General features: G+C 43.8%; 1 protein-coding gene across 3 annotated transcripts in view; it reads left to right on the top strand.

Moving 5' to 3' along the window:
- The window catches only part of SCFD2 (sec1 family domain containing 2), a 97,523-nt gene that overhangs the window by 17,827 nt on the left and 64,359 nt on the right, over positions 1-15,337 (top strand). For all 3 annotated transcript variants that reach the window (XM_066573086.1, XM_066573085.1, XM_066573084.1), the window contains exon 3: positions 744-871. In XM_066573086.1, the coding sequence (XP_066429183.1) occupies positions 744-871 (128 nt within the window). The remainder of the gene's footprint in view (positions 1-743; positions 872-15,337) is intronic.

Raw genomic sequence — 15,337 nt, forward strand, 5'->3', positions numbered from 1 at the left:
GTGGATTTTCTGCAGCAGAAAATCCACCCCAAAATCCTCATCAAATTGTGTGTCAAAAACTGTGTCCTAATCCGCGCCATTGGTGCAAATGTGACACTGTTCCACAACAGACTTCACCCTTTTAATTGAAAGGGTGAAATCTGCTGCTGATTCGTGTCAAACTCTGCACCAAGCGGTGTGGATTTTGGTGTGGATGGGAAGGGGATTGTGAAAGGGTTGGGGTCTCTAATAAAGTGGCCGTTCGTTATATGTTATAGGCACATGTGTGGTTTAGTGGAAACCATGCATGTACCCTGTGAGGTCCCATAAGCGCAGCAGCTGCGCCGCTCTACTATAGACATGTGTGGTGTACATTTAATGTGGTATTTGGTTGAACCCTACTAGAAGTGCCAAGAGGAACCAAGTGTCACATGCGGAACTTCCCACCATTGTGTCGTCTTTACAAGCTTTTCTATTGCTATTTTTTAACTTGTCACACCAATACAGATATAGATATATATAGACACACGTGTTTCGGGCTGTGTGGCTTCATGGTGATTTATTTATAGTGGTTTGATTAAATTTTATAGTGTGTTCCCAGCTGTCCGCCAGATGAATATGTGTGGAATTAAAAGCAGTTGTTATTATTTTTCAGCTCATGAATGAACAGCGAGGTTATTGTGAAGTAGGACATTAGGTGATGAGAACATTTATTTTAATTAGATTTTTTGAAAAAAAATATATTTTGCTTCCTATGTTTCTAGTGACGCTTCTGCCAAGTCCTTGTGGGAGTCCATGCTGACCATGAAACAGAAGGAAGCAGTAATGGAAGTAAGAAGACATTTAGTAGATGCGGCCAGCAGAGAGAAGCTGCCCATTAAGATGGGCATGGGTAAGTGTTCTGTTACTAGTAATTATTAGGAAATTATAGTACCAGTGTTTCTGGTGGGGCAATGTGCCACACAGCTCTGCTACATGCACGTCACACACAGCACTGCTACATACGTTGTTCATCCCATACAACAGGGATCAGAAGCAGCACAACACTGGAGAAAGAAGGACCTGTGATGATGTCACCGTCATGCTCTGCCGAGTGAATGACTTGCATGCTCTGCCCCTGATGACCTGACGGTGACATCATCAAAGGTCCTGCATCGCCAGTGAGGGAGTTACGTGCTCTGCCTCTTATCACATGACTATGACGTTATCACAGGTCTAGCTTCCTTGTGCAGATAATGGGTGAGCTACAAACCCCCTGCGGCCTCAGTTGCTATTGAATACTACCAAAAACATATATGGACAGCAGCCATGTGTGTACAGAACCTGCGATGATGTCACAATCATGTGATCAGGGGCGGAGCATGTAACTCCCTCACTGGGAATGAAGGACTTTTGATGATGTCATCATCGTCATGCGATCAGTGGCAGAGCATGTAAGTCACTCACGCACAGACGAGACTGGTCGTCGTTAGTATTTTGACTAAGCAACATTGGCATTGTAATTTAGTGTCTGATGTCCCTTGCAAGCAGAGTACAGCTCTTGCTGCATTCTTCTGCCCAGGGAAAAAACAAAAGTGAAAAGTCGATGGTCCTATTATAAATCAGTGGCAACACAAGAATATGGCATAGAGCAGAGGTTATCAATATACAGACTAAAAAAAATATATAAAATACAATTTCTAAAAAGTGTAAAAAAAGTTGCAGCAAAATCCTGTAAATTTAGTATCAATGTAATTGGACTGACCTGCATAATTACATTAAAGGTAATCTGTAAGCTCGAACACATTGTCCAAACTGCAGGCATCGTGTTATAGAGCAGGAGGAGCGGAGCAGAGTAATATATAGTTTTATGGAGAAAGTTTCAGTAGAACTTGTATTTTATTCATTTATATCTCTGCTCATTCTGAGCTGAATAGTCAAATGGGCGGAGCTATCAGTGATTGATGGCTGTGTACATATAGAGTTAGATATTCCCCATTATGAGAAGCCCAATGGCTGATGGTGCCCATGACGAAAGGAACAGCCTGAGCTGCACAAAGTGTATTACCGAATTAGAACATGGAATGTCAGGGGCAAACTGGAAATTGTGAAACTGCAAAGGATGAGATCTGACACCAATATCCTTAGCATTCGCGAACTACACTGGACTAGAAATGGTCCATTTCAATCGGATGATTTTGTGATACACTTTTCTAGAAATGACAACATCAGGAGGAAGGGAGTCGCCTTTGTTGCAAATAAGCGGGTGACTAGATGCATCAAAAATCACAGAACACACAGCAATTGGGTAATATCTAATCCGAATCCATAGCAAACCACTGAACTTAAGTCTATGCACCAACTTTAGATGCAAATGAAGATGAGATTAAAGAATTTTACAGTGAAGTCCAAGGTGCGCTGAGCCAAGGACCAAAAAAGGACTTTCTGTACATTATGGGCAATTTTAATGCAAAAGTAGGTGAAGGAGAAGATGCGGGGATTGTAGGCAAGTTTGGGTTGGGTGAAAGAGATGAAGCTGGGGATCGTTTGGTGCAAATTTGTCAGGAGAATTGCTTGAAGATTGCCAACACTTGGTTAATTCAGTGCAAGCGATGCTTCTATAGCACATTCTCATAAGTAACAGTATCATGGAGGACATTATACAGCAGCATAGCTATAACTCTAGGACCGGAGTGAGAGAGAAGTCTTACTAGAAGTTGCTGCAGCTTCTCTAGGAGTGTCTGCCTTGCTCCCACGTTGCAACTGCTTCCTCCTCTCCCCTACTTTTCCATAGACTTCTCCGAGCAGCATGTAACCAGATCCTTCTTTAGACCAATCTTAGTAGTAGTTCAGAGCGCAGGAGACGAGCCTGACAAGTGGGGAAAGAAAGCATTTTTCTGTAATAAGCTATATCACAAAGTTAATTATATCTGCTTGTACTTTTGATGTATGCAAAGTTTGTTAAAATGGCAGTAGCTGTGTGATATTTTTCCTGTCCTTTTACGTAACCTATATAAGGTCAAGTATTTTATGTACCCAAATTCATGAAATACACAATTTATTCTCAATAGATATAATGTATCAAAACTATGTAGCATAACACAATGGGAGAAATGTATTAAGACTAGCATTTCATACGCCGGTCTTAATATGATTTTCTCCGGGGCACAAAGTACCTAATATACGCAGAGGCACACTCCTCTTCATGTATTAGGTGCCTCTCGGCTTCTCAGTGTATCTCCATAGAAATGTGTGTCAGGTCCGACCTATTGTATACTTCTGGTCTAATTAATACATAATGCTATCAGTTCTTGGCAGCCTTTACCCCCTGCTGAAAGCTTCACCCACTTTTTATGAAAGTAGAGAGGGCAACACAAAAAGTTGAAAAGTTGCAAATGTTTGCGCCAAATGTTTTTTCATCAGAAAGTGGCATAAGATGCTTTATGAATGTCCGTCAATGTCCTTTTTGCAGAGACCAATTAGCAGGTACATCTAAACATTCTATTGACTCCATTGATCTGTCAGCAGTAGACCTAGTGTTAATGGCCTTTTTCATGACCCAATGATTGAGGAAGAACTTTCGATCATCAGGCTGTGTAAATAAGCCCACTACCAGCTGACAAATGAGCAAACGCCCCTTCGGCAGCTAATCACACCTTTTAAGTGAGCGTAAATATTCTCGCTGGTTAAAGGCCCATTTACACGCAACGATCATTCAAACCAGCGAAAGGGAGTGATAATCGTTACAAGTAAACGCACAGACGGTGTGCACTGTTCGTTCACTTGTTGTTCATCGCTGAGTTTCAGCCTTCATAAAAATAGTCGTTAGGTCGTTCGTCCGCTTGTCGTTTTGTTCGAATGGCATTCGTTCAGTTGTCTTGCAGACTGAAAGACTTGGGGGGGGGGGGGTGATTGTTTGCCTAGCTACACACAATGACTACTTGCTTTCTCATGCTGGCAAAAGATAATGGCTTTTCTTCACACTAATTAAAAACCTCCAGGTCAGAGATGGAGGCCATAGTTAATGTGGGAAATGGAGAGGATTTCACATAATTTATCTTTACGTCTTTAAAAGTCCAGCATTTAATGCAAAAAAGGCATTCATTTGTTCAGTCGTTCGGTCATTGAAATGATAATCGTTGCGTGTGTAAAGGCCTTAACTACACATCTCACTGTGTAAATGGGGAGATAATCAACTAAGCAATTGATGGCTGTATGGATATGAATAATTGTTAGTCCCCATACCAACAATCCTCTGTTGTGTGTGAGTGGGCAGTAAACGAGTCCTAATTAACATGATTTGTTGATCTCCGCTTGTTGCAACAGGCCAAATATTATATTTTCATTAAAAATTTTGTAGTTTTACCACTGTAAATCACGTTTGAAGTAGCTGCCAATAGGGATCTCCATTCCAATTCCTCTGCAATCCCCTGTTTGTTGTTAAGCATTGAGCTTCTGTAGTAACAGACGGTTTGCTTAGCTGTGGGGCAGGGGCTAGCTGTACAAGGTGTGTGTGTGTGCGTGTGCGCGTGCTCGCGTGCGCGCGCATGCACACATTACTTTGGGTGTACAAAACCATTTTACCAGAATATCTCTGAATGCCTGAACTATCTTGGCACAGCAGAAGAGTGGGAATTCAAATACTGCCTCCCTGCTGATTGGACCAGAGAAAGCACAATGCAGCATGGGAAATGAGGGAAAGGAAGTCAGGACAGGGAATTACTGGCAGAAGACTAGACTTGCAGCACACTCCATACCTGAAAGTGGATTAAAAGCAGCAAAGCAGCAATGGGGAGGACCACCTGAAAATCAGACCTTAAAAACATGATACCAAGAGTCGCAAATGAGTTGGTAAGGAGAACCTGGTGTATTTAGGAAAACTTGTTGAAAACTCAGATACGCTTTTAAATGTGCGTTTTGTATGTGAAATGGATTTATTAGGTATTGTACGGCATTGGTACATGTGCGCTGTATGGCAGTGTTATTTAGCTGTTCAGTTTTAAACCTGCCCCGGTAGCCCGGTTTTGCTAAGCTATTCGGATTTACCTCCTGGAGGGGTATCCCCAAAACGGTTTTGCCCAGGCGCTACTATAGATGATCTGGTTTTTTTATTGGGTCTCACCTGGCCTGCTAGCCATCCTAATACAATGTACCAAGGTAATAGAAAGAATCGGGGATGAACGAAGTGGCTTTTCTGCAAGCAGTGCATTTCCTAAAATCTCTGTCTCTTCACAGAGTGTTTTCTATTAAGGAGTAAGCAGATTGTAGAGGAAGTGGCAGAAACCTGAGATTCGGTGGGCACCGCTGGCTCTAGGGAAGACCTCTTTTATCCCTTATTCTCTGATCTCTTTATCTCAGCAAGGAACCTTCCCTATTATACGGAAAGAAATGTACATTTTTATTGTGCCACTTGGATTGAAGGGTTCCATATATTCCATAAAGGAAGTGCGGGAGAAGGAAAACACTTTTGATACGGATCAAAGTTTTAGAGAATAAACATTGTGCTGTTAGATATGTGTAATTCATACCGTTGTTTAATTCATAGATCTGCTCATTTTTGGCTGCTTCCTGAGACATAATATATTAATTCTTCCAGCTCCCCATGTGCAAAAATCATGCAGATTCCAAGCAGCTCTTTTAGGCCTTTTTTCTTTGTCTCTGTACAATTTGCTCCTAATGGTTTATTAGGATAAGTTATCGGCGTCCCTCAGGTATCCTCTCATGTAGTGAGCCTAGTCTTCCATTGATGTCAGATACTGCCTCATGACCTCATTGAGCAGCAGCCCGTGGGTCACTTCTTTCCATCTTGGAGCCATTGCTTTGGTGTGACAGCTACTGAAACCTGGTGCCATGTTAAGTAGATTAACATGAAGCTGCCCAGCTGTGCGATTTGTTATCTGAACTTCAGTGTTTTTTAGTCCAGTGTGACATAGACTTCATTTCTAGTTTTTATTGAGCGAGCTTGGCTCGGGCGCCGTCCCTATGGCGCGAGCTTGGCCCAGGTGCCGTCCCTATGGCGCGAGCTTGGCCCGGGCGCCGTCCTTTTGGCGCGAGCTTGGCCCGGGCGCCGTCCCTATGGCGCGAGCTTGGCCCGGGCGCCGTCCCTATGGCGCGAGCTTGGCCCGGGCGCCGTCCTTTTGGCGCGAGCTTGGCTCGGGCGCCGTCCTTTTGGCGCGAGCTTGGCTCGGGCGCCGTCCTTTTGGCGCGAGCTTGGCTCGGGCGCCGTCCTTTTGGCGCGAGCTTGGCTCGGGCGACGTCCTTTTGGCGCGAGCTTGGCTCGGGCGACGTCCCTATGGCGCGAGCTTGGCTCGGGCGCCGTCCCTATGGCGCGAGCTTGGCTCGGGCGCCGTCCTTTTGGCGCGAGCTTGGCCCGGGTGCCGTCCCTATGGCGCGAGCTTGGCCCGGGTGCCGTCCCTATGGCGCGAGCTTGGCTTGGGCGCCGTATTTGTGTTATGAGTTTGATTCTTGGACAGTATTCATGAAGCTGTTCTGTTATATCGCTGATTTTTACACAAGCAGAATACAGATAGACTTTCTATCACTGCAATATATATAATTTGTTTTTTCTTATGACGAAAGTCATGGTGGGGTCAAAAGAAAAATTCTGCATAGCGTACCATTAGCCTAAGGTCAGCACTGTGTGACTCTGGCATATGCTCCATAACCTGGTTACTTTCCGTCTGTCTGGCTCCTGTCTCTTATCCAACTTTGGTCTGCCTTCCATATGTTGTTTCCTAATTACTGGAACTGTGATTGCAAGCTACTGTTCACTGGGAAGCGGAACCTCAAACTTCCTTCCAGGTACAAAGGGAGAGAACCGTTGCTTCCTCAGCCTTCATATCGATCACCAGTTGCATTCTACAGTTCTGTCTTCAATGTGTTGCTTATTTCATGACCCCAACTAGACTGGATGTGAGGACCCTAACGTTAGGGTTACATAGTACAGTACAAGTATATGTAGAAGTAGTGTGCATCAGTAGCCATACATGGGGGGTAGAAATGTTCCACAGTGGACCTTGGAACATCTTACACATAACTTGGTCTGTCATCATCATAAAGATTCAAACCGTTCAGGAAAGTAACATCATATAATCATTAAAGGCCTTTCATACGGCCCGATGATCAGGCAAGAACGTTCGTAAGCACATTTGTTTGCTCGATTGTTGAGCCATGTGAAGGCGCTGACCATCCCCTGGAGACCGAGCAAACGTTGGATGATCGCATTTTTCATGAAGCACAAAAACCATCATCGCTGTCAGCGGCACAACAAGCCTTTGTGCTGCCTGAGGTGAAGAGTGAAATGGCGCCCTCCCACGAAAAAAAATATACTCATTTACAGGCATTGACAGTGCCAATACACAAGACGCCCAACACATATTTGAAACATTGAGACTTGTCTGAAGTAAGAGAGTAGTGCCCCTAGTAGTCATGCCAATAGTAATAACCCCCTTAGTGGCTCCAGTAGTTCTAGTGGCCCTAGTAGTAATTGAAACTCCGTTAGTGGCCCCAGTAGTAACAATGTTCCTTATAATGGATCACTATAATCCCTACTGTAATAGTCACCCTTATTAACGCCCGGCAGCAGCCCAATAAGCATTTCACAGCAAGATTGCAATGATGGTCTGGCGATGGCAGCCGCTGCCAAGACTGTGACTCTCCTCCCAGTGTCTGCGTTGCGAACAGGACAGCGTCCGCAGGTGCTGGGGTTAGAGGTCAGCAGTTGTAGACTCAGCAACGGCTGATACCGCCGGATCATCGCTGTAGGCTGAGTAAGTGAAATGCCTGTTGACTTGCGGCCTGGCCGGCTTGCAGCAGGTGATTTTTTTTTTTTTTTTTTTTATTGTTTATTGGCCAATTTTGGCCAGTAAAAAATAATTACCAGCTGGGTGGCAACCTGCCGCCCCCCCCGAGATCCTGTAGATTGCTACCTGAGGCGGCTGTCTCGGGTCACTTCTTGAAGGGAATGTAAGAAAAAAGTGATTCCTGAAAGAGGCATGAGATGTGATGTTCAGCTTCAACAACTGTTTTTATTAATAAGTCCAGCATACAATAAACGCGTTTCAGGACCGTTGCGCCCCTTCCTCAGTATTTACAAAAACTAAAATAAAATCACTGGAGTTTTTCATTAAATGCACAATGGTGCAATAATGATCCTTCTCTTACAGAGTGAAGGGTACAACTAAAAAAGCAGATGGTAGAATCCTGGCGCCTCGCTCACGTGCTTTGGAAAGCCACATTCTCTACATAGCCAACACACCTTTCTGCCAAAGCATACCATGTGTCATGGTCAGCTTAAGCTGCCAAGGTCAAAAATAGAGTGTAGATGGACCACCGGGATGGCGGAGAGAAGTCCCAGCTGTACCATCCTGTCCATAGTTTATGAAGTTAAAAAAAGATCATTTTTAAGACAGTTTTATGGTAAGGTACTACAGAGGTCAATTTACTATTTTATATTTTTCCAATAAGAAATTTTTATATTCTTGAGGACAACATTAAAGCCTAGAGGTCACCAGTGAATGTCATTTTATAGTATACGAACACATAAAATGTAGGAAAAAGAAAAGGATATTCAAGGAGATAAATACCATATATACTCGAGTATAAGCCTAGTTTTTCAGTATTTTTTTAATGCTGAGAAAGCCCTCCTCGGCTTATACTCGAGTCCAGGTAAAAAAAAAACAAAAAACACAACTCGCAATACTCACCTCCCAGCCTGCATCTCTGTCCCTGTCGCGATGGTCTCCCCGGCGGTGTGGCAAGCTGCTTGAGAATTCTCCTCGCTGTCCTCTCTCTGCTCAGCTTTGAATTTCTAGTATTTACTAGAGTATAGCTCGGCTTATACTTGGCTCAATAAGTTTTACCAGTTTTTTGTGGTAAAACTTATTGACTCGGCTTATACTCGGGTCGGCTAATACTCGAGTATATACGGTAGCTAGAATTTCTTGGTACTCTGTATTTAGGAGTCTTGGTCCCGTGATCCTTTTTCAATAGCCTGGTAATCTTTTGTTCTCTAATGGCTTTGTCAGTCCCTAGTGGCATTATGTAATCCCTCAGCGCCACTTATGATAACCTAAAGAACAACAAATATGGGTTACGTCCTTCTGTCATCAGCAACGGAGTTGCTGAATATGGTGACAAAAGAGCACTTTAAGTTGTAATCTATTACTCCAAGAGGTGTCTCAATGGTGCAGGAAACAATAAATACTAAATGTAAAAACATTTACACCCATAAATAATCCCAGCAGTTTCTCCCTGAAAAGCTGTGGCATGCCACCGATGGCGGTAGACCACGCAGCCACTACTAGGCCCATGGGACAGGAGAGCCCTTGAGGCAGAACCATCTTGTCCCATCATGGCCCCACTTTCCGGACCCTAATTACTCACTTCTGCGGTCTGACATCAACCTGGTGCCCCCTCCTGCTTCTGGCACACTGTACTCCTGAGAACAAGAGACCGGGGAAGGAGTCAGGTTTTATACAGCGTATGGCTTCAGATAGTAGGAGTAACTAATTATGGTACTACTGCAAGACAAGGTGTGGGGACCACAGATGACACTATTACTAAATGTAGCCACCAAGTGGTCATAGGAGGCACTATTACTATTTAGGGCACAGAGAGGGAATTGGTACGAATTAGGGCACAGAGGGGGGCACCATTACTAATTGGGGCCACAGAGTGGAGCACTGTTAATATTTAATGCTACAGAAGGGGCACTATTACTTTGTGAGGGCACCTGAGCCATTATTTAGGGAGCTACAGAGGTGCAACTATTACAGTAAGGGGCCAATGGTACTATGGGGGGTGGGAAGGGGGGCACTGGTACTATGGGGGGTGGGAAGCTGGGCACTAAGAGGGAAATTATAGGTAGTGGATAGAAGAGTGTGTAGAGCTGATTTCTGGTTGGAAGAAATTTTCATGGTGGCCTGAGCCCAGTTAGCAAAGAAAAATGAAAATGGACGCCGCCAATCAGATCTCACCTGCGTAGCACTAGTATATTATATACTTACCTCCTCCTCAGTGTCCAGTGTCTGGTTGTATGACAGCTGGCTGCAGCAGGAGCCTCTCCCCACTGCTCTAGCTCCGCCCATTGACTATGCCCCACCCCTCAACTGTCCCCCAGGCGAAAATGGAACAGTTTAACTCTGTTCTCTCCAGAATCTCTAAAGTCTGTTTGTTTCAGGAACATGCAGAAAAGTCTGCAAACTGACAAACCAAAAAGTGGGAATATCTCATTTTTACTCTCCACTTATTTCTAGTCTTCGTGTTCCTTTCATTTCAGTTAATTGATGTTCTGGTTTATTGGGTTTATCTTCTCCTTTGCCTTTCTTACATTAATCAGGGGTAAAGGAAGGTAATTTGTAATGAAACCATCTATATATTTTGTTTTAAGCTATTAAAGCGAATCTTTTAATAAGTTGTACAAACTATGTGTTTCATGAGGTTTTGTGGTGCTAGCGGAGTATACAAAAAAGTCCATAAAATCACAAATGCCAGGTACCGCGTGACACCAGGTCTAAGCACAGACACGCTTCGAAAGACACTTGTTGATGACCGTATACATCTTTATGTATAGCATATAGTTTCCTGTAGTAGTGACATACGCACTCCTGAAATACTCTGTTCTTCCTACATAACGGATGCCCATTTTCTTCGGCTCTGATGATGTCCGCGTCGGCCCCGTTCTGCTGAAGAAAGCCGATGCTTTCAGTGCACAGCGTGGAACACATTTCATGCGGAAACCTCTTTCTTTTAATCTCTCTTCAAATATTTCCTTACAGTCTTACATTAAACCACCATGTAACAAAGACGGCTTTGTCAACCAAACACGTCTGGAAGTTCTCAGGATTTCTGCATTAACTTTTTGGTGAAGTTTTGCTGTTTTAGGCAGTCTGTTAGCGACTTTGCTTGTTTGCCTTCCGCACAGAGCCTACAGGTAAGATGATGCTGCGGTTAAAGACACCACTTAAATAAAAAAATAATAAAATTTGGGATTTCTGATAACACTTTGCATCCAGTTTTGGTCATTGAAATCCATATCGCAATTACTACTTTATTGAGCAGATTTTCGTTCCTTTGCATCATTTGTGCCCGACAGAAGAGCCTAGTCAACAATAATACTCTGTCCAGTGCAAATGCTGGAAAAGAACAGAAGCCTGGTCAAACGAAGAGCATATTTATTTCTATTTGACTAATGAAAGCCTATGGTTTGGTCTGGATGCCGTTTTCAATTATCTAGACATAACACTGAGATAGACAGGCTGAGTCACACGGAAAGGCCGTGTGAACCCAGACCTACTTGGGGGTTATGGAGTCATTTTCCAGTCAAATTCTTAGTCTGTGTGATGCTCTTGTATGGATTTACCACATAAACTGCCTAGAGGTGGATACAGAATCTCCTATCACATCTCCTACTGGAGATGATTAGAGGCTCCTGACACACGGCTATAATAGAGGAGATCACAGCTCTTCCTCCTGACTGTATACTTATGGACTGTAGCTTATTTAGGTGACTATAAAAGATAATGATAATTAAACTCCACCACCCCCTGCAGGCAAAAATGGTATATCCTTAATTAATTCTAGGCTAAAAAATGGGTTTTTTTTGCCAGAGTGGCCCTTCAGTTATATGCATATAATTAAACAAAATACTGCAAGTAAAAACCGAACCTTGGTGATTGGTGGTAAGTAAAACATATTAAAGGGTTTCTTTCCAGGCAAATGCTATGGATGACCAATCCTCAGGATAAGTCATCAATAGTTGATCAGCTTGGGTCTGCCGCTTGGGATCCCAGATAATCAGCTGATCAGGCGCCCGCTGTCAGCACCGCTACATACAGAGGTATGGAACAGACACTGCTGCTTCGACCCCTGTGTAGTGGCCAATCCTTGTAAATGAAAGGTGAGGTCTCATTAAAATCAGTGGGAGCTTTACCTGCAGTTACAAGCATCAGCCACTACTCAAAGGGTCAGCTTCCATTCCATTGCCCTTTGGGAAGCTGCGCTGATTGGCCAGGGTGCCGAGTAGTGGACTCCAGCCAATCTGCTATTGATGACCTATTACTATTGATGACTTAACCTCAGATTTCCCTGGAAAACCCCTTTAAAGTGACCCTCTTACCCCAGAACAAAATGTATCCCGTTGCTGGAGGGCAACAGTTCTATTACCTGGTGCCATTCTTTTCTTGGCTCCGGTGCTGATCCACCTATACATGGGGTTTGTCTTTATACATCCCCTATGGCCACCGCGCTCCTGTTACTACTCAATGCACACTGTGCATCGGTAATCAGACAATGTATGTTGCTTCCTGATTGGCCAGCACCGGGGAACCCAGGAAAAAGGATGGATCGGGTAATATGACCCCCATATATTCTCGTTTGGAGCAGAGCAAAACTTTTAAATCAGATTTTTTTTTTCTAGGTTTTGCCAAGTTTTGCAAAACACATATAAAGTTTACCTTCACCATGTAACAAGTGTCTTAACATATCAGTTCTGCTTAAAAGCTGCACAGTCCTCCCCAACGCCCAACTCCGCCGGAGACCTATCCTCCATGCTTATGTCTCTGCCTTGATATACTTCTGTTTTCATGGAAGCCTTATTTTTGTGGCACCACTTTATTCTGAGCCTCCTGTAATCTCTTCATCTATGAAACACACTTGTTGAAAGTCTATTACTGGAAATGTCCAGATGAATGTCTGAGCTGGAACCTTTCCCAACCACTGTGGGATCAAGCATTGCTCTTGTGACTGATCTCTAATCTTTTACTGTTGTCCTACTGATTTACTGTACATACACGTGGGCAGGTTCTTTATGGGCTGCAATTAAATATATATATTCCAGTAACAGGCAGTTATTTTGAAATACAAATATTGTCTCTCCCAAATTAAATAGCCACTTTATTGGAGACCCCCATCTAGTAGCGTTTTGGACCTCCTTTGGGCTTCCGAGCTGCAGGAATTCATCGTGGTATAGATTCTACTTGGTGTTCGAAACGTCTTGCAGGAATATCGGCCTCTATGGACAGGAAGCTGCTTGTAGTCGCCACAAATTAGTTGGCGGTGCTGACGTGTTCTGATCAGCTGACAGGAAGGGGTCATCGAATCATGCTGCTTGTGCCAAATTCTGACCTTCTATCCGCACAGTGCAACAGAAATCTGGATCCATCTGAACAGGAGATGTTTTTCCACTACTCAGTGGTCTTCTAGTGGAGCATCTCTTCTAGCTGGAACTTTTTGCATAAACCTTCTCACCTTGGCTGCTGCTCTGTACGTCATCCATATAGCAGTTTGAAGTTTCACGCATACAGCAGTGCAATACCAACCTGGGCCGATGCAATGTTGATGGTGCTATCTACTTCCAGTTCAAACCTGGTGATCAGGTGATTGACGGGGATCCAGTGCGGCAGACCCCCACCAATCAGCTATCGATCATCTAACCCGTTGGGATGCACCAACATTTTGAATAGGCATTTTCTCTCTGGTATCTGCAAAACTTTAAGCTTCCATTTACTCCAATGTTGTAGTATTCTTGTTTCTCTGCTGTTCTTCAATGTCCTGAACCTTGGCCTTGGCTTGCTTGACTACATCGCTGCAAGTCAACCCTGACTGTTTCCTGACATTGCCTGCTTATTGTGTACTTTATGCTTCACTTCTCTTATTTAGTTCACTTCTTATACGTGATTCCTAGCAGATTATCATTCATGAAAAGCAAAGCAATCAACAATCAATTGAAATGGGACACCTTATCCCAAAAATGTTTAATGGATTTAGACTGAAGGGTACGGAACGTTCTAATGCCTTAGTTGGCTGAAATAATCACATGTTGGAATAAACTGTAGTCATTGGCTATGTTCACACCATATTCAATGGAAGACCGCAGCGAACAACCCACGCAGATTTGTGCATCGGCTGCCACACAAATTGGCCTCATTTAATGGGAATCTGCATCAAGAAGCAACATGTGACTTCTTTCTGTCTCTACATGCAGGTTTCAAATCGGAGCACAGAAAATAATCTGCGCTGAACCGACTGTAACGCAGGTTCCTATTGCAATGAATGGAACATTTAACTGATATGGATTTGGCACTGATTCAGTATAGAATCAGCACAGATTCTGCGTCTAATCTGTGGCGAAATCTGCCATGTGAATTTCCGGGCCTACCTGGAACTGCCGAATATCTGGTAATTCGTACTGTTATCAAAGTTTAGATGAACTTTCCTCTAAATACAAAGGCTTCCTTTTCATTTAAAAGAAATGACCTATTGTTTAAATCAAATTGTTTTATGTTAAATAGTTAACTTTTTTTAAAATGTTTTTATGTTCCTTGTCACTATCTATATAAGGAAAATCTTGAAATCCTGAAGTTTTCACACTGACCACTGAACATAATAGTCTGACACTTCGGCCGGCTGCAGACGGGCAGTTTTACATTGCAAAATCTGGAGTGGGTGTCCGCCTCCAGATTCCAAAGCAAATACAGCCCTAGCATGCTATGGTAATATGCGATTTCATGTCCACAAGCAGAAATCGATTGCAATTAGCGGATAGGAAATCGCAGCATGCTGCGATTTTGTGTGAGCTCCGCAAGGACGGCTTCCATTGAAGTCAATGAAAGCCGTCCGTCCCGCGGCCATTCCAAAATAATCATTGTTAAATGGTTTCAGGATTCGCGTTATTGCCCAGCAACAACGCGGCGTCCTCTGTACTGCACATGTGCGCCGGTTGGCACATCCGCAGCATAGGAAAGAAGACTCCAAATAGGTAAGCTGAGGGGTCACCGGCAGGGCACCAGGTCAAACTCCGCTGTGGGATCTGACCTGGCCGTGTGCAGGCAGCCCTTCTGTTCTGTCATCACAGACACATTCCGGATGGCCGCTTTTAAGCGACGCCAGAAAAGATGGGACTTGTCCTATCTTTTGCGGGATTAGGCCAGCCGTTCCCTTAGACTCCTGTGGGTGCCTATGAGAGCCATCAGGAAAGGGAAGGGGGAGAGAGCTCCCATAGGCTGGGGAGAGATTTTATTCCGGGCTGCCATGTATACACGCCGTAGCCCGGACATCTGAATGGGTGAGGAAATGGGACACACAGCCACGACTTGGTTGCAGCTGCCTCTCGTTCATGTGATTTTCGGCCACATGCTGGCGGTTGAAAATCGTAGCACCCGTGTTAAAGAGGTCTAAACCTAATGCAGCTAATCACGGGCTTCATTAGTTGTATCAGGTGTGCTTAAGACAACTTATTTTTTTCTTTTTAAACAAATGAGCAAAGTTTTTTGCTTTTATGAGGCTTCTATTCAGGTGGTTGAATAACTCTGAGACTGCAGAAGTCATTAAAAGTGGCATTTTGTGTTGAATTTGGAGAAACCACTTGTTACATTGGTCG

Source organism: Eleutherodactylus coqui, chromosome 7 (assembly GCF_035609145.1).
Source record: "Eleutherodactylus coqui strain aEleCoq1 chromosome 7, aEleCoq1.hap1, whole genome shotgun sequence".
Lineage (NCBI taxonomy): Eukaryota > Metazoa > Chordata > Amphibia > Anura > Eleutherodactylidae > Eleutherodactylus > Eleutherodactylus coqui.